The sequence below is a fragment of the Mytilus galloprovincialis genome, chromosome 2 (genome assembly GCF_965363235.1).
Source record: "Mytilus galloprovincialis chromosome 2, xbMytGall1.hap1.1, whole genome shotgun sequence".
NCBI classification, from domain to species: Eukaryota; Metazoa; Mollusca; class Bivalvia; order Mytilida; family Mytilidae; genus Mytilus; species Mytilus galloprovincialis.
The window spans coordinates 76,406,469-76,429,881 of record NC_134839.1 but is presented as its reverse complement, the minus strand read 5'-3'; the positions used below and the strand labels follow the sequence as shown (position 1 = coordinate 76,429,881).

Sequence of the window (23,413 nt, the reverse complement as noted above, 5' to 3'; positions counted from 1 at the left end):
TCAACTCTTCCTATACGCTCACATATCTCTTTTAACAAAGTACATGTATCAATCTCGACAGAATCAGGGTGCTGTGCGTGTTGCATTGTGAAGGGTGGTGGTGGGTACGGTAAAACGTTTTGATAAGGTTGAATCCCAGGATTTGGTGAGCTGGTCATTGGTGTTGTGTATCGCAATCCTTGAACTGAGTTATTCATTGTAAAGTTTTGATCGGTGACTGAACTGTTGTCACTTGTAGTGTTAAAACATACCTTGTTATTCTCGGTTTTGTTAGTACATTGTCTTTTGTCCATTAGCCCTGACTGATCCGAAGAAGAAGAAGAAGAAGAAGAAGAAGAAAACTCATATTTATACTTTTTTCCTCGCCTTGGATTCTTATGTTTTCTTCTCGGCATCTCAACATGATGTTTTCGATCACAATTAGTTCATTTTACACATATGAATACGGATATAATCCTAATATTTACACATTTTATTTTTTCAATTTTAAATTCACAGCCATTTTCACTGACACAATGACGGGATACTTTAACACGTTATTAATTAAGATGATAAACAACGTAGGTATCCAGAGTTATTTGAAAAACTTGACAAAAGCCTAAAGGCTGCACTTTGCAAAAACAGTTTTTGCTCCAACCACGCCTCTTTTGGGAGATATATGATGTTCAAAGATATTAAATTTTGTTTACATACGGGTTCTTTTATATGATCTTTATGTTTCATCTCATAGAGACATAACTTGGAAATGTAACCAGCATAAAAACATATTGTTTCGGTGAAAATTGAATTCTAAAGTAGACACAAAATGAAAATAGGGGTAGTACAAAATTTTAGTACAAGTTTGAACTCTAAAAAAAAATATACCGCATAGCCCTATGTTATGAACTTTGAAATTGTACTGAATAAATATGAATTTTCCATTCTTGGATATAATTTTTAAGACATGTCATAGTAAAAGTGGCACAGTTTTAGTCACAAAGGGAGTACTTATGGGAAATTGCATCGTCTATATTCATAGAAATTCAACCTCAAGTATTCTGCGTTTGAGATGTGCCAGAGTAGGTTTTTGGTTGCCAGTGCAATCCACTTTATAAAGGGTTTCGTTAACAAGACACAGTAGTATTCAATTTAAAGCCACTTCATTTTTGCATTCATTTTACTTTCCTATTTACAATATTTCCTATTATTCAGGCAAACACAAATGCAGATATACCAATGTATTTTACTTTTTTCGCTACTGTTAGTTCGTCTTGATTTTGTATAAATGTGTTGAATTTATTTACATTGTATGTAGACTTTCCACTCGCTTCAACACGGCCACCAATCCAACTAAGTCATACACAAATAATATGAAAGCAATTGCGTTAATCTGACTTCCGAGTATGCAGTAGAAGTAATTAACAAACATTCACAAGGTAAGACACCTATTTATATCATAAACTTTATATTTTTTTTTAAAAACGAGAATGTCATTCGACCCTTTATTTTGTTTTCCTTCATATGTTATCACAACTTTGTTGTACATTGAGTAGTATTTTTACTTCAGCTTTTCTACCGGTGAATAACGATACAATGTGCACGAAATTCTTACCGACATCTTATGTTATTTGTTAATAAGACACGCTATGTATGAGTACTGGTACATTTATTGATCGGTGTAATATATAGATTAATTATAGAAAGCAAAACACTTTATAATTGTACTAATTATCAAATTATCGCAACAAAATTGAAAATGTATGGTTAAGAAGGACCATGTATGACTTAAAAGTAACGAGTATGATTAAGAAAGGGATATTTTAGTAACGAACATGATGATGTTCTTTTACACAATTTCAATGTTAATTATGAATCATTTCATTAGGTGGATGCGCTCGACTTCTATTTTAGTTGACTGGGATTGCCAGTTTTCTTACCGAAAACCGGAATGTTTACTGGAAGCCTTCAACAAGAAAAGAAAACTCATAGTCGAAAACTGAGCTAGCAAAACAATCCATTTTATTTAATGAAAAACGCAGATCAAAACTATTTGCCTGGAAATGCAAATAATTATTGTACGCATCTATATATAAATTCTGTATATAACTTTTGGACTATTTTCAATCTCGGTCTATTTCTGAAATTTATTCTTACATACTTTTGATTTTTTAACCCTTTATGCTAACATTGCCTATGTAAATTTTAAAATTGATTGTATGCACATTGAACGACAAATTTATGTGAGGTTGAAAATTTTCTGACGTCAGACACTCAATTCAATGAATGTGTTTGTAGATAGATGTTTTTGTTTTCTGTTAAATTGTTCCTTTTAAAATTGTTATACAATGATGACTGATAGTGGAATTAACTATTTGTGGATTCTTATAAATTCTATATACAACTTTTGGACTATTTTCAATCTCGGTCCATTTCTGATATTTATTCTTACATACTTTTGATTTATTAACCCTACATGCTAACATTGTCTATGTAAATTTTAAAATTGTTTGCATGCACATTGAACGACAAATGTATGTGACGTATAAAAACATTTTCTGAACTCAGACACACAAATCAATGAATGTATTTGTAGATAGATGATTTTGTGTTCTGTTAAATTGTCCCTTTTAAAATTGTTATACGATGATGACTGATGTACCCATGTTTTGAATATTTTATTTATTGTGTCTGTTTAGTTTACGCATCAATGTAAATATAACGGAATTTGACGAGACTTTCATCAAAGTGAGAGGGTAAGTGCTATAAAACCAGGTTTAATCCACCATTTTCTACATTTAAAAAAGCCTGTACCAAGTCAGGAATATGACAGTTCTTGTCCAATCGTTTTTGATGCGTTTTGTTATTTGATTTTGCCATGTGATTATGGACTTTCCGAATTGATTTTCCTCTTAGTTCAGTATTTTGTGATCTTACTTTTTGCTATTTATCGTTATAAACAAGTTAGCAACCTGCATATCATATATAAATATTCTCTTCCTAAATTCATTAAATGAAGTCATCGAAGTTTCACAGCTTCTAACAATCTAATAACAATGTTTACAAAAATAAGAATACTCGCTCGGAATAGTAAATAACCTCTCAACCAGACCCTTATATAAAGAAATGGATGTCTTTGATGAAAGTTAACAAAATGAGACAGCAAACAAACGATAAAAATAATCAAATAACCAACATTGGACAAGAAACATTTTTAGCTCTCTATAATTATAAAAGAAGTACGTTGAATACGAATGTATTTAAATAGAATTCTAGATTAAAACAGAATGAGTCAAAATGCAAAGCGAAAACTAGTGACGGATCTAAAATGTATTTTTTTGTTGTTGCAAAAACGTCAAATTATTGTATCTTTTTAAAAGCAATTAAACTCCTTTTCTTTACACCGGACAAATAAAGTGGAGGAATCCGTTTGTCCGTCCTTCCGTTCAGCAAGCATTACAAATATAAAGATGGGTTTTATTTTATTAGAAAGCTGGATTATTGAGATGTGTAACTACATTATAGTAAGAGCAATTTTATGATCTAAGTTTTTTCGTAGTGTGTTTTTACGTTACCATCAACTCATACTTGGTACGTTTCATTCATATATGATACGTTCAAATCGTATCCTCCTAGTTTTATATCGATAAAATGATAATAAAGAAATATATACACACCTCGCAACGCATAATTGATTTATATATCACATTGTTTATTACATTTACCAGTACTCATGTCTTATAAACAAATAACATGAGAAGTCGGTAAGAATTTTGTGCAGATTGTATCGTTATTCACCGGGAGATAATCTTTAGTAAAAATGATACTCAATGTACAACAAAGTTAAAAAAAATAAAAGGTTGAATGACATTCTCGGTTTTTTGAAAAGTATAAAGCTTATGATATAAATAGGTGAATTACCTTACGAATGTATTGAAATTCTTGATTGTCCATTACTTCTTCTGCATACTCGGAAGTCGGATTAACGCACATGCTTTCATATGATTTGTTTATGACTTAGTTGGATTGGTGGCCGTGTTCATGATATATAAAAATTAGTAAAAATGTATATAAATAAAAACAATTCACTGAACTTCTTTATTTCGTTTGAAGTATGTTCTAACAGATGAAGAAATGTTATAATTGCCAGTGAGACAAGTATAAAAAAAATTCCGTGTAATTGATACGGTTGTTATAGATTACAATATGACCTTCTACAATGAGAAAAACGTTAACGGTACAATCAGCTATAAAGGCATTGAGTCATGACATGACAAATATGAAACAATTCAAACGAAATACTCAATAGCCTGATTCATGACAAATTAATAATCGAAATACAAATATAACAGACATCAACAAAGCTAACCACCCGACGAATGACAGGCGCCTGAATTGGAGAAGTTTCATGTTCGTTTGTTCGCCGTTTGATAACCACTATTCCTACATTCATCTTTCTTCATATTCAGAAACCGATTGTAACATTACATTTTTTTTTTGTGTAGATAATCAGCTTACCCCCAAATCTTTAACAAGTAAATAGTTACAATCACATCTTTAAACTAAAATGAAACATTTTGTTTCTTACCTTTGAGAGATTTTTATTGAAAATAAACAAGAATAATACCTACTTTATTTACAGGCGTTTTAGTAGTTGATGTCATAGATGCTGTACTTGGATCAACACAGTTAAGAAGGCCATCATCTGAATTCATAAATATGTATATTAAATTGATCCCCTGCAAAACATAGTATGTTTTATATTTGGTAGTTTGCTTACATGTATGTTTATTAATTACAATCAACTGTGTGATTATGAAATAAAAGGTAGGCAGCAATGATAGAGAACTTTCTAATTATGAATTATTAAAAAAACGTTTTTCATATAGATTAGACCGTTGGTTTACCCGTTTGAATGGTTATACACTAGTAATTTTTGGGGCCCTTTATAGCTTGCTGTTCGATGTGAGCCTAGGCTCTGTGTAGAAGACCTTACCTTGACCTATAATGGTTTACTTTTATAAATGGTGACTTGGATGGAGAGTTGTCTCATTTGCGATCATTTGCTCTCATATCACATCTTCCTAAATCTAAAACATCATTTTCATTTGAACCACAAATCCGACCACTTTAAATGGGTGTGACATCACCGAATTAAACTCATCATTGAATTTGTACTCACCATGAGCAGCATGATGGTGTAACTTGTGAAGCAGGATCCCCTTACCTTACCAGGGAACCCGAAACCACCTCAAATGTTGAAACGGTTCGTGTTGTTCAGTTTATTGTTTTCTATGCAGTGTTTTCAGAAGTTGTTATTTGGGGGGTTTTTTTTGCCAAGACAGTGTCAGTTTAGCTCGACATATACGTTTTGACTGTCCTCTTTGTAGTTCTGCGTCGATTTGTTTTTAAATGCCAAAAGAAAAAAACAAAGGCAAAGGCAAATTTTCTTGGTTGAATATAAGATTATAAATTCGTGAGAAGTACAAGTAAACTTTTTTTTCTTCAGAACAACAACATTACAACCCATCTTCGAATTTTACATATGAAACAAAAAAAATGTGTTTATGTTATTGTATATTGTTACAGGTTTGGATGTATATTTTAATGATTTTACATAAGAGATTGTGGTGTTGAATCCGAACTTTGAGAATATATCTTTAGGGTATTGACAAGTGCTCTTAACTGGTGTTTATTTAGAGCTTGATTAAATTGGATCTATGTTGAGCTTTTGATGATTTGATATTTATGTGACGGTCACCGTACGGCCTTGAACAATGAGCAACGCATAGTCAGCTATAATAAGCCCCAAAAGGTAAATATTAAACAAATCATACGAGAAAACTAACGGCGTCATTTATGTTCAAAATAATGAACAAATATGTTACACAGTAACCAATGACACTCACTGAATTACAGGTTCCTGACTTGTGGCAGGCACACACACAATGTGGCAGTGTTAGTTTGAAGACACCGACTCTCCCCTAACCTGGGACATTAGTGTTACAAAATAATATAAGAACAAAACTATATAAATCAGTTGAAAAGGCCTAACTCAACAGATGGATAAAAATAGAAATACATCTAACAAAAACACAGAGTGGACGTGGCCGGATAATTGTTCAAGTGTAATTCGGTAGGTCTATTTCGAGGAAAAGATGTTGCTATTGTGGTAACGATAATTGTAACAAATCTGCTGTTGTCATCTGATTTTCAATATACGGTCATCCAAATTGTGTTGGCGTCCGTTAATTTTAGATGGGATGATTTAACTTTACCACTTTGAAAAAAATTGGAAGTTCTGGAATATTGTATCAACTTGGATATATCTATACTGATCTCATAGCCAAAATGCACCTTGCTTTCACTTCCGTAGCACAGTAGTTTTATTCATTCAATGATTTGCTCGTTTATATAAGAAGGAGAGTGAACAACCGCCTTATGGTGTTTATATTTCACGAATAGTCGTTCGCTATCTCCGTGTCTATTGTGACGGGTTTTTTATTTAACGAACGTAATCTATGTGTAACTGACAAATTATTACGCCAGGGATTTCGTTACCACAAATTACTTTAAAACCTTTACTAAATTCTTCCATAGATAAAAAGATTTGGTCGTGAAGTTTGGTTGTACATGTACAAAATTTATTTCTAACGGTACAGCACAAGGCATCCTCGTCTTTACGGAGATGTTGTTTACCGTGTCCGTAAATTTAAAAACGATCCTGGTAAACATATTGACTCTTTAAATAAATTTATTCTAAAAGTTAACAATTCAACACTGTAATTAGATCATTGAATATTTGTTTATTGGTATTAATATTGATTTTGTTATCAGAAAATTAGAAGTAACTTAATTTTGTTGCAAAAAACATAATCTACTATCTGTCTATTCCTGTATCATTGCATTGCATAAGGTTGTATTTTTCTCTGACTGTTTATGGCGTCTACACACTAAATTCATTAGATGTTGGATATGTACTTAATGATAATTTATACTATAAGTTGCTGTCCCAAGACAGGAACCTATAAATCAGTGGCTGTCGTTTTCTGCTGTGTTACTTTTATTTTTTGTTCATTTTTTTATGTATATAAATTAGGCCGTAAGTTCTTTAACATTTGTTATTTCGGGAGCTTTCATAGCTGACTATGCGGTTTGGGCTTTGTTCGTTATTGAAGGCCGTACGGTGACCTATAGTTTCTGTGTCATTTGTTCTCATGTAAAGAGTTGTCTCACTGGTAATCACACCTCATCTTCTTTTTTTAAATTAAATGGGTTTTTTATACTTTTTAGGACTTCCAGCTATACAAATTTGTAGGATTTTTCTTTATTTAATTTTTGCAATAATGATTCTACTTCTCATCTTTTAGATGCATTTCGAGTAATCTTCATTTTAGATTTTATCTACATACTAAAAATGTTTTAAAGTGTTGAAATTCAAAAACAATATATATATAATACCGACGACGATAGTGCAAATTCTATTTCAATAATGTATGTATTATGATCTGAATGAAGACATTAGCTGGGAACTATAAAGTGCAAAAGTATTTCAAGCATCCAGACCTTCTATTACAATTACTATTACCTTTCTCGCAAAGCACGTCGTATTGTACGGTACATTCTCTTGTTCTGAACTCGTATGCTGTATTCAATCTGACACAATTTTGATCAGTCAGACACGATCCTTCTAAACAGTCAGGCTCGGTTGATTCCCAATTAGTCCAACTAAATGAAGTAGAATCAACCCAACGATGTACATGATTGGTTTCATCGTAGTATCCTCCAATCCACGCATCTCCAATAAAACTGAAATGTTAGACTGACTATTAGTACATAATAGACTAACAAATTAAAGTTAAAAATTATGATATCATATAGCAATAAGTTGAAGATTGAAACATTTAAAACATGTTCATAACAACTAGTCGGGTTTTTTTTTTTTTTTTTTTTTTTTTAACTCTCATATATTTACCTTTTTATCCACTATAAGAGACCTACAATGTCAGCATCAATGCTCTTATTATATCAAATTCAACAAAAATAAAGTTTAGAATTACCAAGCGTAAACACCTTTGACATTTTAGTTACATGTAATTACCATGATATAGAATTAGATTTACTATAAATACCCTCCATTTGTAGCAACACATTTTTGTACTCTGGTCAATTCTGTTGAAGATTCGATTATCGTTAAGTCCATCGCAATGCTCTGACAAAATATCCGTGCATCTGTCCAGTTTTTTCTGTTGTTTCTAAAGAAAACCAAAGTTCCACACTGACCTGGAACAAAACAAAAAGTTGTTCGCATTATAATATGTACAATTGTTCCATGTTTAAAGTTCAGTTTCCTACATCTTTCAATAATCATCATTGTATTGATATTGGGGGAGGGGTAGCATTGAATTAATTTGGACAGCCCTGAAAAGCTATTATTTTTGGGATTGGTTTCTGAATTAATTAATGATATAAAAAGGTCTATTTTCCAAACGTTTGCCTTCAACTTTGAATAAATAGTCGTTTTAGTCAATTTACACATTTAAACTATCCGCTGACAGTCCATATAGATGTAATACTCTGTCCGAACGTATTATTCGGGCTACGGATCGTATGATAAACTTTAATGGTCTATCTTTGGAAATGTCCAACATTGCTCTTTCTTCAAAATAATTATCTTCGATGCTAACTACAATTTTACATAACTCACTCACCATGTTCTATGAAATTACATAATAAAATGAAATATGACATAAGTAGTAAATTCCGTTTGTCCAACATTTTGTCATATCAGTAATACAGCTAGCGATGAAGTTTTTATACTGAGTATTTAACGAACTAGTTCTCAGGAAATATTGTTCATATAATAGATTTGTACATTTGGGCCTTCAAATTCGATTCAACTGCTGCAAATGGGGAGAAAGTCAATAAATAATTCAATTCATTTACAGACAATTGGGACTTGGTTCCTTCTAAAAAGAAAATCATTCCATTCTTTTGTTGCATTAACTTGAAAAGTTAAAATTAGATAATACCAATCGATAAATAAACTTTTTGATCTTCTAGAGTATCTTAGGTAAATATCTGTATCGATTTGTGCATAGTGAATCTACTACTTGAGAATTTTCAATTTGAGATATGGGCATGGCTTATGGCAGTTTTCCGAAATGCTATTTTTACTGAATTTCATGGCAAGTAAGGTCACGACTTTAAGGGTAAAACCAATTAGATACTGAGGTACTAAGACAATTATATGTCTTTATATTCGTTGCAAACATTTTGGTTCATCTATCTGTCTATTTTGATTCATATTAAAATCGAATCGATTTAAAATAAGAGATAGTGTTCCTTCGTATAAAAGCTAAAAGGTGCCAAGAAAACATTAAAAACTAAAATCCGGGGAAAGACTGACAGTACCACGACTAGAACAAGACCAATACACAGCCATTGGATTACGGACTTTCCGTTTTGAATTTTCCTCGGAGTTCAGTATTTTTGTGATTTTACTTTTTTTATAAAATATGCGTACATGAACGGTACCAAAAATAACGGCCTTCGATCATTTAAATGAAACGGTACCTTTGTAATAACTTAACGATAGACAGAGTAAATGAACTCATCATGGATACCAGGACTAAATTATATATATACGCCAGACGCGCGTTTCGTCTACAAAAGACTCATCAGTCACGCTCGAATCAAAAAAAGTTAAAAAGGCCAAATAAAGTACGAAGTTGAAGATCAGGACCAAAATTACTAAAAGTTTTGCCAAATACAGCTAAGGTAATCTATGCCTGAGGTAGAAAAGCATTAGTGTTTCAAAAAAATCAAAATTTTGTAAACAGTTAATTTATAAATCAATAATCGTCTATTGGAACAAAACAAGTGCAGATGCATCATTGAGTTTAACATCAATTTTCACTTAACTAATTGATATTATTCAAAACGTCTATTTACCTTTTTAATCATAAGAAGCAATAATATTGATTGAACCATAAAAAGAAATATTAAACAGCGATAAACATGGAGTTATATCTAGCTTTATCTGTACTGACGCTACAAAATAGTATACGCGCAAGTCGTTTGGTAAGTCATTATTTTTACTTTGATTTGCGAATATTTTGTGTTTAATTCTTTATTAGCATAATACTGCTATACATTATTCAAATCCCTAAATGTATATTTAGTGATACCACAAATATAAAATGAAATGCATGTGAAAGTCATTTTATTTGTGTCACGTTTTCGCTTTCACAGGTATACAAAAATGGTAGTAGCTATGTTGAAGATAACGACGCCACATCTTCGTCAATCAACATTGAAAACTATATCATTGGTCCATTTAAGATATGGCACGTGGGTGGAATGGTCATCAGTTTCATAATGACAATAGGTAAGTACTGAAAATGAGAGTCGTAGATGGAATGGTCATCTAATTCCTGCAATAATCCTATTTGGAAATTCGGTATCCAAACACTTCACTCTTTGATGCTCCCAAAACCTATTTCAAGTTTAATAATTTCGGGCCTAAGATATTTCACTTATGATAGTTTGGTTTTCTTGATTTTATCGTAATGTTTGTGACTGACTCTGCAATGTCCTTGTATTGGTAATTTCAATTTCCTTTTCATTCCGTTGTATTTTATTTTACAGAACATTTACATTTACAGACTTAAGACTTTTTGATAAACTAATAAGTCTTAACGAAATATTTTGGCATACATAGTATACGCAAGGTGACGCATTTCCCCTTCTTTTGCCTTTCGGCTTATACTGTTCAATATAAGACCGAATTTTACAAGTTAACTGAGATATTACTTTGTTTTACAGTTATTATATTCTGTTGTTGTAAGGACGTGAGGATTCCTCGAACTAAACAAGAAATTGAAGCCAGATATAAACAAAAACAGATTTGCTCTAAACTAGAAGGACCATTTTTCTCATTAAGTAGAGGTATGAAGTTAAAAAGGTTTATATTATAAAAATATTTACCTTTTTGTAAAAAGAAAGGATCAATATTTTTTTCAGTGTGATACTTTAATGGATATTTTTTTTTTGTTATTCGTGTCATTTGTTGGTTCTTAATTGATGTACATATCTTTCCTTTAATTCAAAATGTTAGAAGCATATACATTTTGGAATTTCAGAATGTTAAAAGAATACCTTAAATCAACAAACAAAAGTAATATTAATGATCGATTATACCTCATGGTGTTTGAAAACAACCTTTCGATTTATCAACAATAGAAATAAAAGATGTGGGGTTTACTTAAATGAAACAGTTACCTAATGACAAATACAACCCTAAGACATTTAGATGGCATATATACTCTTAATTATAAATAAAGGATTACAGAATGGAGGCGGGGTTTAAACCAAAAAAAAGTTATAAAAAAGCAAGAGATTGATATGAAGACGGTAAATAAACAAGTTGTCTAAATGGAAGCAATAAGAACCAACACATATACATGTGCATGGATGAAACAGGTGTGTGCAACCAAAGAAAGACGAATACAAATTTAAACAGTTATAGTTTTAGTCAATAATACGAGACACCAACCAAATCTGTTAACATGTAACATCTGGTGCTTTAGATGAGTTTTTTTAAATTCTTTTTAATTTATTAAGCAGAAGAAGTCGGTAAGTTGTCCTTTTTTGGTAATAAAAGTTGCCACTAGGCGAAAACTACTCTGTCTATTTTTTTTAATAATCGGAAGTGGTTGAAATTTGTCAATGTTTTTTTTTAAATGTCTTCATATCATAAAACTGTTTTACAGATGGCTATAAGACGTACATAGAACATGTCACAACACAAAAGATGGACGAAAAGCGAAATAAAAATAGTAATATCAATATTCCTAAAGCAAAAATAAAGGGTGTTGAAAACAAAATTGGCGATACATCCAAGGAAAATCTATTATCAAAATGGAAAGGGGTGTCGAAGTCGCTAAAAACAATTTCGGAAGACATTCAAAGTGACGAGTACATGACTTCAGGACTAAAACCGTCAAACATAGGTATTGTATAAAGTACTAAAATATCACTTTTGATTAATCTTTTTTAAAAGCAGATGCAATGTTGTCAATTGTCGTCATGGCATTTGATGATTCTGAATAATAAAGGCAAGAAAAGTATACCACCGAGTTGGGGAGTAAAGAAATATAATAATAATTCATATTCAACAGATTTTGGTTCAACTCAGGATAAACCTGTACAGTATTATAGAAGGCTTTCATACTACTGTTTTCTTGCAAAGTAAGCAACAACCGTTCGATGATGCTTTGTTGGTGATACTATATTATATTCATTGAGCTAGTATACACAAAATAGCCAATTATCGCGTTTTTTCATAATCGAATTTTATTGAGTTTTTAATATGTTGTTAAACATTTGGATTTATTTCAATTTCAGGTTCAACCAACCATTTTTTCTTAAAATGTCGACTCGTGTACAAAGACAGGAAAATGGCTATTGTTATCTTATAGTTCGTTTCTGTGTTTGTTGCATTTTGATGTTTCTGTTGTGTCGTTCTTCTCCTCTTATATTTGATGTGTTTCTCTCAGTTTTAGTGTGTAACCCGGATTTGTTTTTTCTCAATCGATTGATGAATTTCGAACAGCGATATACTACTATTGCCTTTATTTATCAATTCAAAAGTTCGAAAAACCCTTCAGCCATAACGAACAGAGTTTCAAATGCAAGTATGTTAAAGATTAAAAGTATGGTTACGATTAAATGAATGAAGAATGCTTAAGACCATGTTGATATCTTGTAACTAAATTAATTGTACAATTCATAAATGTACTATTTCTTTTAATTTTGGAACTATTTTGTTATAAGTGTCACTGATGAGTCTTGTGTAGACGAAACGCGCGTACTAAATTACAATCCTGGTACCTTTGATAACTATTTTTCAAGTTTTTAACCCGCTACATTATGTATGTCACTCTCCAAAATCAGGAGCCTGTAATTCATTGTTAAGTTTTGCTGTCTTATTTGTTTACGTTTATCTACTTACAACCACTAGGTCGATGCCACTGTTGGTAGAGCTTTTATTCCCCGAGGGAATGCTTTTTAACTTCGTACTTCATTTAGCCTTTTTTTAACTTTTTTTATTTGACTGTCACTGATGAGTCTTTTGTAGACGAAACGCACGTCTGGCGCAGATAAAAAATGTCAATCCTGTATCTATGATGAGTTTGTTTGTCATAAAAGCAGGCTACTGGTTTTCTCATTTTGTAATGTCGGAGCCTTTTAAGGCTTAATATAAGGTACATATTTTTCTCAATAACAAAGGCCTTATGGTGACAAGTGAGTCCTATGAAATGTAATGTTATTTCACAAAATTGGTAATACTTCTATCCCGTTAATTACCAATACCTGAGATTTTGTAATTCAACATGTTCAATTAACTGGTTCAATTCATTTTTGTTAAAACAATACTGACAGGAGAGGTAAAGAGGATATATCCTATTATTATATTCCGCTAAAAATAAGTGTAGTCTACACCGGGTTTCTCCCATTATAAATAAAACTCTTCATATATACCAGGATTGAAATTTTAAAGTTGTGCCAGACGCGCGTTATGTCTACAATAGACTCATCAGTAACGCTTTAATAAAAAAAATGTTGAAAAAGGCCAGATAAAGTACAAAGTTCAAGAGCATTCAGGACCAAATATTAATAAAGATTTTGCCAAATACAGCTATGGTAATCTACTTCTGAGCTGGGACTATTATACTTATATTTAGTATAATAGTTCCAGTCATGAGGTAGAAAAACCTTAGTATTTCAAAACTTCAAAGTGTTGTGAACAGTTAATTTACAATTTTGAACATATCAATAGTAACTCAAGTCAACACATAAGTGCTGACTACTTGGCTGGTGATACTCTCGGGAAATTAAAACTCAATATATGTATAAAGTATTCACTTCATAAACAGATGAGGTCCTAGTAGGTAATACGTGTATTAAAATTTTACTCACATATCCTAAAATGTAACATGAGACAACCTATCAAAATATATAAACTTACTAGAAACATTTTTTGTAAATGAGACAGAGCGGAACAATTTCAACTAAGATAGAATACAATTGATCTTCACATTTAGTTGACATTTTGGAATGTCTGTTCAAAATGTGGCGTACGCGCATAGCCGATTATAACACCCGTTTGGGCGTTACGACACGAAAAATGCAAAAAAATAAGGTTAATTAATAAAAAAAAATAACAAATAATAACCGTTTACTTTTCATGTAGAATGATATATTTTGGGTTATCTTTCTTTGAACATTCATATTACTTTCTACAGTAGCAAGATAAAATATCTTATTCGTAAAAATTAAATAAAGTTTTACAAACAAAATGAAATCATTCCTTCCAATGCATCAAACATATGATTTCTTCCAACACAATCTGTTATTTATTTCTTCCATAGAAACGGTTACACAGTATCAATAGCATTTGATGAATTCTTATTTATTTTTAGGTGTTAAATACTTAACAATACAAATACATCTTTAAACAAACTGAGTAAATTTGTCCCCTAAACGAACTGTCTATCCCATTTGTGAATAAACTGATCAAGCACATTTTGTTTTGTTTTGACAAAATGTGTTTGTATATGTATTTAGCTGTTCTATGCATAGGTTTTAGGTATATAATTCAAAACTGTTGGTAGAAGCCTGTAGTATGATGGTTGTAGTTGGTTCATGTCTGTCATATTTGTGTCGTATAATGTTTTGTTATAATAGAGGTCGTTAGTTTTCTTGTTTGAAATGTGTCACTTCTTTTTTTTTTTTTTTTTTTTTTGTCGCAGCGCCTTTTATGGCCGACTAAACTGTATGGCATATAATTGCATACTTCCACTTCATTTAAACTCTGGTGGATAGTTGTCTCATTTACAATCATACCATATCTCTTCATTTTTGTTTATCAATATTCAGATTAAAATTAGGAATCAATAGTTTCAATCAAAAGCTAAAATAAAGCTTAACATGATTTTATCTTAAAATTTAAAAAAAACATGGACAATAAAGTTTAACACATTTGATCTTAGAAATGATATTTTTATAAATAGGTTTATTTTTCATGCAGTATAATAAATATTGGGTTATCTTTCTTATAACATTGATATAACCATCTTCAATAAATAGTACTACAGCGAAAAACAAAATTATTTTATTTGTTAAATAAAAGTTCTTAAATTAAATAAGGCTACACTTCAAAATATTTTGGTTTGCCCAAACGCTACCCAACATTAATCTTCATGCCTATCTGAATAAAAAAAAAATTCACATCAGGACAATAAAAGATTTTGAGTAGGCAGCTACTTTCTGGGTAGGTAGGGTTAGGGCAAACAAACCTTTTCTTTTTTTTTATGGCCTAAATTATAGACTAAAAATGTCTGTTGCTATACTCTGAGTATGATGAATGCATAGTAGGAGATTGTTTTTGGAGTTCATGCGATTCCTACAGTTTTAGTTTGTTAACTTGGTTGTGTCTTCTTAGTGGTTTATTAGATTCGAATATCGGTAAACTACTTTTGCCTAAATTCATATAAACCTTACAACTTATCCAGTTATTTTGGGGGGGGGGGGTGATTTGCTGATTTCAGTTTAATCATGTAAAATGTATGAAAAAAACAATATCCCCAATCGAAAATTGTTATGCAAAGTATGAATATAGTAGTACATCGAATTTGATCCTACATTTAGTCGATGCCATGTTTGTGGATTTTTCCTCTCCAAGTGTATCACCACCCAGTATGTAACACCATTGTGTAAAAAATAGTTATCATTGATATGGTCATATATTGACTGTTGGGAACTCTGATTTTTTTAAAAGTACTAAGCATTTTCTATCCCAGGAATAAGAATCTTAGGTTCTCAATGCTCTTCATTTTCGTTTTTTCAATTTGACTTTAAAATGTTTTTGATTCGAAAGTCGCTGTATTCGGCACTCCTTTGTTGACATGAACTATAATTTATATAATTATAAATTACTAGTTTCGTTTGGTTTCCGTCTCCTTTAACCAAGGAATAAAATATACAATTCCTTCCTTTAACATACAATTTCCACAATATATTTTAACATTTTATGATTTTCTACCGATACAAGACGTCTCAATTCATAACTGTCATTTCCTTGTGTACCTATAACGTTAGCATATAACCTTTATTTGTGGTGGAAATACAAGATATGAAATTGGGTACAGTATCTACATAACAGTTGCATAACATACATTTGCCGAAGTAACCTCATTTATGACGGAGCAAAACCAAACCGATATCTTTAAATCTAGATTTTAATGTGCTCATTTACTTTTGCAGGTTTACGAGGACAATTGCAAAGACCAAGTCAAGGAAATGTATTAAGAGTTTTGAATTCTGTTACATCTGCCAGAAACATTAATGATTGTCCTACTGTCGTTGGAATAGAAGAATAAAGAACATCATAAAATTGAGAATGGAAATGGGGAATGTGCCAAAGAGACCACAACCCGACCATAGAAAAAAACAACAGCAGAAGGTCACCAACAGGTCTTCAATGTAGCGAGACCTTCCCGCACCCGGAGGCGTCCTTCAGCTGGCCCCTAAACAAATATATACTAGTGCAGTGATAATGAACGCCATACTAATCAGCATGTATAGCAGAAATAAAACATATTGTTTTTATTTGTGTGCCTTTGTACCTCTAATACCTTTTAAAATCCTATAATTTATTACATTATTTTCATTTTACATAACTCATATTCGTGAAAGAGTAAGTAAGGCAGTTATGTTTTGAGTGATAATGAAAGATCTGGTATAAAAAAAAAATTACCGAGCTCCAAGAAATATTTAAAATGGAAAGTCAAAGTGTTCAAATTATCAATTTCTCCCACCTTAGTAGCAATCTATCAACTTCGTCAGCATACAAGATATACATTTCACAATTTATTGGTATTCAAGAGCTTTCATCTGTTTACTCATTTTTTGTAAAACTTCACTTGTGTCTGAGCAGAGAGTTGATGAACCAGGGGTATGTCAAAGAACGTCTCGTCTTTTTAAGTTCTAAAAATGTTCATCGGAAGTTTCCAAGACGTTGTTGGTAAATATTCTTATGAACTTCACAAATAATACGCTTTTTGAACTATAGATTATGTGTACTGGCGTTGTTTTTCATCTTAATAAAGTGTTATAGCATTCTTTTATTTGTCTTTTTAATTTTACTTTTACTGTTTTGTGGTGATACCCATTTGACATTGCTCTGTACTTATGCATCCCGTTATTGTATTACTAGTATTGTGCTATATTAAAGTTTTGTATTCTTGTCTTTCATTTTTGCTAGTGTGCTTTGTCTATATGCCTTTTGTGTTTCTTTGATGCATATGACGTGGCTCTGTACGTATACATCTCGTCATAGTGTTATGGTAAACATTTTTGTTCTTGTCTTTCATTTTTTCTTATGTGCTATATGTCTTTTGGTGCTTCTTTGTTACTTATGACGTGGCTCTGTTCTTATACATCCCGTTATTTTGCTATGGTAAAAAAAATGTATTGCTGTCTTTCATTTTTGCTAATGTGCTTTATATATAAATGCCTTTTGGTGTTTCTTTGTTACATATGACGTGGCACTGTACTTACACATCCCGTCATTGTGGTGTTAAAGAAAGAAAGGAAGTTAGCAGTATCCTTTAACTTTACTTTCCGCTATATAGATGATGTTCTCTCTCTAAATAATTCAAAACTTGGTTACTATGTCGAACGTATCTATCCCATCGAACTAGAGATAAAGGATACAACAGATACAGTTACACCTGCCTAATATCTTGTCTTACATCTAGAAACTGACTTTGAGGGTCAGCTGAAAATGAAACTTTACGACAAAAGAGATGATTTCAGCTTCCCAATAGTGAACTTTTAATTCTATGTAGCAATATTCCAGCAGCGCCTGCATACGGAGTTTATATCTCCCAATTGATACGATATTTCCGTGCTTGTATTTCCTATCATGATTTCCTTGATAGAGGGTTACTGCTCACAGGGATTATATTAAGGGCATACGATACAGTTTTGAACCTGTATTTACAAGTTGATGAAAATTTGCATATAGGCTATTTTTTACCTCATTAAATCAAATATGTAATAAAAAATATACCTTCATGTGCTACTTTTTGAGTAAAATGAGGTCGAAATTTTGTATATTTGCCCAAAATTCAGATTTGTGTCCGTATTTTCTTTTTCGAAAGAAAGACATAACTTTTTTGTTTTAAAAGATAAACACAAAATGGTTTTTGTTAAATAATCGGTAATTTCTGTATTTTATAAGTATCATTAAAAATTATGCAATTTTGATTCCGAAATAACTCTATATTTATCAAATGTTCATGAATAGAGGAAAAAACGTAATTTTTTGCTGCATGTTTATCAAAATTAAAAAAATTGCGCTATTTACAGTTTTATAAAATTTGGGTCACATAATCTCCTTGCAAAATGAAACAAATTGCTGTTTTAAAAAATAGGGGTCCATGCACTCGTTTTCAAATTAAATCAGCTTGAATGATAAAAATCAGTCGAAAAATGCATCTTTTCCCGATATGTCAGAGTTTGACGTCGCGAAAATAACATTTTACGTTAGCAACGTCATTACCTTCCCTGTAACTGTATCGTATGCCCTTAAACCAAGTGTTCCCAATGGTGCAGTTGAAATCATCCCTTCGTACATTTTTACGGACGCCATCATGAGATGGTTTACCGTTATGGAATATCCGTTTCACATATGAAAGCTGATATGTTCCTTATGTCGTAACTACAATCCCGTTTCCTTTTCACAAATGAGCTACCGTATTAAACTCATTATCGGGTTTTTAATTAGATTAGCAATAAGAAGGATGCCACATGTGGAGCAGGGCTGCTTACCCTTTCGAAGCACCGGAGATCACCCCCAGTTTTTGGTGGTGTTCATGTTGCTTATACTTTATTTTTATATATATATGTATTATGTGTACTATTGTTTGTCTGTTTGTCGTTTTTTTTTTTCACCAAGGCGTTGTCAGTTTACTTTCGATTATGAGTTTGATATATCTCTGTTATCTTGCGCCCCTCTTTCGTGGTAAAGTTTTGTATTCGTATCTTTCAGTTTTGCTATTGTGCTTTGTCTATATGCATTTTTTGTGTTTCTTTGTTACATATTTGTTTGTTTTATAGTGGTTAAGATGTTGACTACTGTACCCCACTTTTTAAAATTTTGTCGAGCCTGCGATTTTTGTCGCAAAAGCGAGCCATAGCGATCCGACATTCCGTCGGCGTTTTGAAATACATTTATGTATACGCAATTGCGTTTTTGTTTGCAGTTGAAATCCCTTGCTAAAATAACCGATTAGTAGTGTTATAGAACGTCCTCTGTGCGTATAATGATATACGTCAAACAAAATACCACCTCGGTGTCGTATTTATAACGTACGTGCCTCCAATAAGGCATGTCGCTGGTTCGATCCACGCCTTGGTCTGTTAATTCACCTTAAGTTTTCCTTTCCAAATCTTTACAGTTTTGACCGAGTCTTGATACCCATGCCGGTTGTTGCATGAATATTATGTGACATTCCAAAAGCTGACACATCCGAGTTTGTTTCTGACTCAATAGACTGTTGGTGTAAATGCGATTCTATGAGGGTTTTTTTGTGTTTAACTTTAAAATGAATCATCTCAAAAGCGCTGACTTTTTCCGAGTCGGAACCATACGTGCGGGAACAAAAGCTATGCCATTTTTTTGAATTGTTAATATTTTTTTTTATCAAACGTATATATAAACCAAATTGCCGAACCGTTCTTCGGCAGTTAAGACATGACTCCCATAATATCGAACCGCCACTATATATGTTACAGGCATTTTATTTGATAGAATCAGATGTTCCCAAAAAGGAGCTATTGAAAGTTTTGAACAGCAGAGCAGTTTTATCATTGAAAAATTATAAAAATAAAAGATCAATTCCACGGAGTTATTTTAAATTCCTGCTAAACTCGACATTTAATGGTTATTTCATAAAAGGATCTGTTGCACATTTGTCCTGTTTTATGTTTCAAATGCATCGTTTTGCGGTAAATATGATCTTAACACTACAACAACATTTGAAAAAAAAACCGGACCATGACATATTCAGCTCTTTCGATAATTTATCTGATTAAACACCTAATAACGTTACAATCAACATGTGACACTCAAGCATATCTTCTTTTTCATGTGTTCCCAAAGCTTCAAAGTAACTAATCGTGATTAGGGTGACGTTAACGCAGACCTTCACATTGTGGGTGGTGCATTGAAAGCAGGACAAGCGTCACCAGTCAACTCACCCAGTCTCTCTTACTACTATGGAGTTCATGCGTTTCTCAAGGTTTTAAATTTTTCGTTATTTTTATTTTCTCTTATTGGCCGATATCACTATTTTGTTAACAGCAGTAAACTACTACCGCCTTAAATTCATCTGATGTTAGAGACCCAAGAATTCCTTTGCAGCATTGAAGATTCAGATATATACTCATATATTTGCATCACACCCAAACACGTCCTTTAATGGCCAGAACCATGTTTTCGGAGGGAATACATATGGCAGTGCAGGGTGTATAAATTCGCATTTTTCTTAATATGGACATTATGAAGACTCGTGTACGGAGAGTGTCACTATCTTCGTTTGTAAGGAAATATGTGGTCTGCTGGAAGGCAACATGTCTGTATCTATCCAACATACCATTATATCAGCAGTGGAAATGCCTTTAATTTATTTAAGTCAATCCATTGCAGAACCCACCTATATTATGTATTATCAATTTTTCAAGTCTTAAAAATGCATGTAATATTAGCTACTGAACACAAACACATATCAAATAATCAAACTAAAAACATTCTTCTTCATCTCTGTTTCAAATTACACACTTCTGTTTTGAATTTAGATTTTTAAATTTGTAAACTGTGTTCTTGCCTTAAGTTAATACCTATACATGCTAGTACATACAAGTGGGTACATACTAGACTATTTCACTAAAACGAACTAATGATGATCATTTATAAACATACACACTTTATGTATTCGAAGAATAAACTTAATTTTACTGAACAATTAGTTATTTGAATTTTGTGTTTTTGGTCATTTGTATCTCAATTTTTATTTGTATACACATTACCTGAAACTGAAATTGAGAAGATATGCAAATAAGTCACCATTGTTGAAACTGTCTGCTGGCTCTATATAGAAGTTACTGTCGTTAAATGATTTGATTATCCTATTGTATGTGTTGTTAAAAAGAACATAAAGATAATAGTAAACAGCAATGCAAGATCTGAAAACATGTATCCACTGCAACAAGCGCATTACAATATTTCTCAACTCGAGACAGTTTAATTTTAATATATAAAGAGCGAGGCTTACCGAGCTTTTTAAATAATTAAAATTGAACTGTTGAGATAGACGAAATATCGTTATACACGTAATACACGAGTATCAATGGAGGCTTCAGTTTCTCTTATGAGTTGTATCCTTCCTTTTTACAGATTTGATGAATGTTGATTGTGTTCTTTATATGTGGCGACATCAGGCATGGTCGCCTTTTTTCATGACATCACAATAGGAAATTCAAAAGAAACCAATAAAATCTGATATCAGAATTTAACTCGAGCAATCATTCACGTCTACTCTGTGTTTTTGTTAGATGCATTTCTGTGTGTATCCATATGATGAGTTAAACCTTTTGTAGGGTGATTTTTATAGTTCGTTCTTATGTTGAAATGTTACACCACTGTCCCGTGTAAGGTGAGGGTTGAGATCCCACTAACATGTTTAATCCCGCCACAATCTGTATCAATATTTCGTCCCAAGTCAGGAGCCTTTAATTCAGTGGTTACCGTTTGTTGCTGTGTTACATATTTGTTTTCGTTCATTTTCGTACATTGATTAGGCTGTTACTTCTCTCGTTAAAATTGATCTACATTTGTCATTTCGGGTCCTTTTAAAGTTGACTATGGGCACTGTTGAAGGCCGTACTGTGATCCCTAGTTGTCAATTTCTGTATAATTTAGTCTCTTGTGAAGAATTGTCTCATTGATGGACAATCATACCACATCTTCTTTATTAAATTTAAACTTAGTAGCTGCCAGTATCATCGAAAACTCTGATCTGTAATAAGTGTCATTTTGTTGGGGTGTATGGATACGCTGACACGTCCGGTTTGTGTTTTTGTTACTTGGTTGAATCGATCTGGAGAAATTAAACCCTTTTCAACTGATTCTTCAACTTCGTATTTTATTTGGCCTTTTAATCTTTTTTGGATTCGAGTGTCACTGATGAGTCTTTTGTAGACGAAACGCGCGTCTGGCGTAAATATAAAATTTGATCCTGGTATCTATGATGAGTTTATTTTATTGTGAATTATTATGTTGTACAGTAACTGTTAAAACAATGTCCCAAGTTAGGGACAGGATTTGGTGCCAGCATACTAGTTTAACCCCACATTATGTAGTTGTCAGTCCCAGATAAGGATCATGTAGTTCGTGCAGTGGTTATCGTTGGTTCATTTTCTTTTCGTAGTACTAAATTGTTATGTTATATATTAGGCCGTTTGTTTTCTCAATTGAGTTGTTTCATATTTTTCATACCAAGTCCTTTTAAAGCCGACTATATGGGTTTCCCGTATTGCTGAAGCCTGTTCGGTTGACTAAAATTTCTTACATTCACTTTATTTGAACTTTGGTGGATAGTTGTCTCGTTGGCTATCATACCACATCTCCTTATTCTTATATATATATATATATAGGACTTGCAATGAATCCATATACCAAATATAGTTATCCTATTATTTATAACAAATGAGAAATTCACATGACAAAAAAACCCTTGCATTTGTTTAAAAGCAGTCGTCAAACTATGAAAATAAAGTCAAGAACAATTGACATTTTAAGACAGACGGTAACTGCTTAATGCTGAATCTTGGTAGTATTCCACCATTGAAATGTAAAACTTGATACAAAGAGTTTACGCCACCGGTGCCGGATTGTAAGTCTAGCTTTCTGTGAGTTTCGTCGTAGGCGAGACAGAAAATATCTTCATCATCAGCATATCTATTTAGTTCCAGTTGCTTACTTTAAAAATCAGATACCTCTCGATATTCCCCATAATAAATAAGGTGGAAAAAATAAGGTTAAATGGAAAAATGTTTGTAGTGTCGCAGCTTTTAGAACTGATATTTGATAAAATTGAGAATGGAAATGGGGAATGTGCCAAAGAGACAACAACCCGACCATAGAAAAAAACAACAGCAGAAGGTCACCAACAGGTCTTCAATGTAGCGAGAAATTCCCGCACCCGGAGGCGTCCTTCAGCTGGCCCCTAAACAAATATATACTAGTGCAGTGATAATGAACGCCATACTAATTTCCAAATTGTACACAAGAAACTAAAATTAAAAT

At 32.2% G+C, this 23,413-nt stretch overlaps 1 protein-coding gene and 1 long non-coding RNA gene across 2 annotated transcripts; one reads left to right on the top strand and one right to left on the bottom strand.

Annotated features, from left to right (window-relative positions):
• Positions 1-7,573: 7,573 nt before the first annotated feature.
• Positions 7,574-8,819, bottom strand: LOC143062406 (uncharacterized). Its single transcript, XR_012974737.1, has 3 exons — positions 8,688-8,819; positions 8,109-8,259; positions 7,574-7,785 (listed from the first exon to the last, which is right to left on the bottom strand). It is a non-coding gene; the product is annotated as an uncharacterized LOC143062406 (long non-coding RNA).
• A 778-nt stretch (positions 8,820-9,597) lies between these two features.
• Positions 9,598-17,051, top strand: LOC143062404 (uncharacterized). Its single transcript, XM_076234104.1, has 5 exons — positions 9,598-10,059; positions 10,231-10,366; positions 10,804-10,926; positions 11,751-11,990; positions 16,306-17,051. The coding sequence occupies exons 1-5, from the start codon at positions 9,997-9,999 to the stop codon at positions 16,419-16,421; spliced, it is 678 nt and encodes a 225-aa protein (XP_076090219.1). The 5' UTR covers positions 9,598-9,996; the 3' UTR covers positions 16,422-17,051.
• The last annotated feature ends 6,362 nt before the right edge of the window (positions 17,052-23,413 follow it).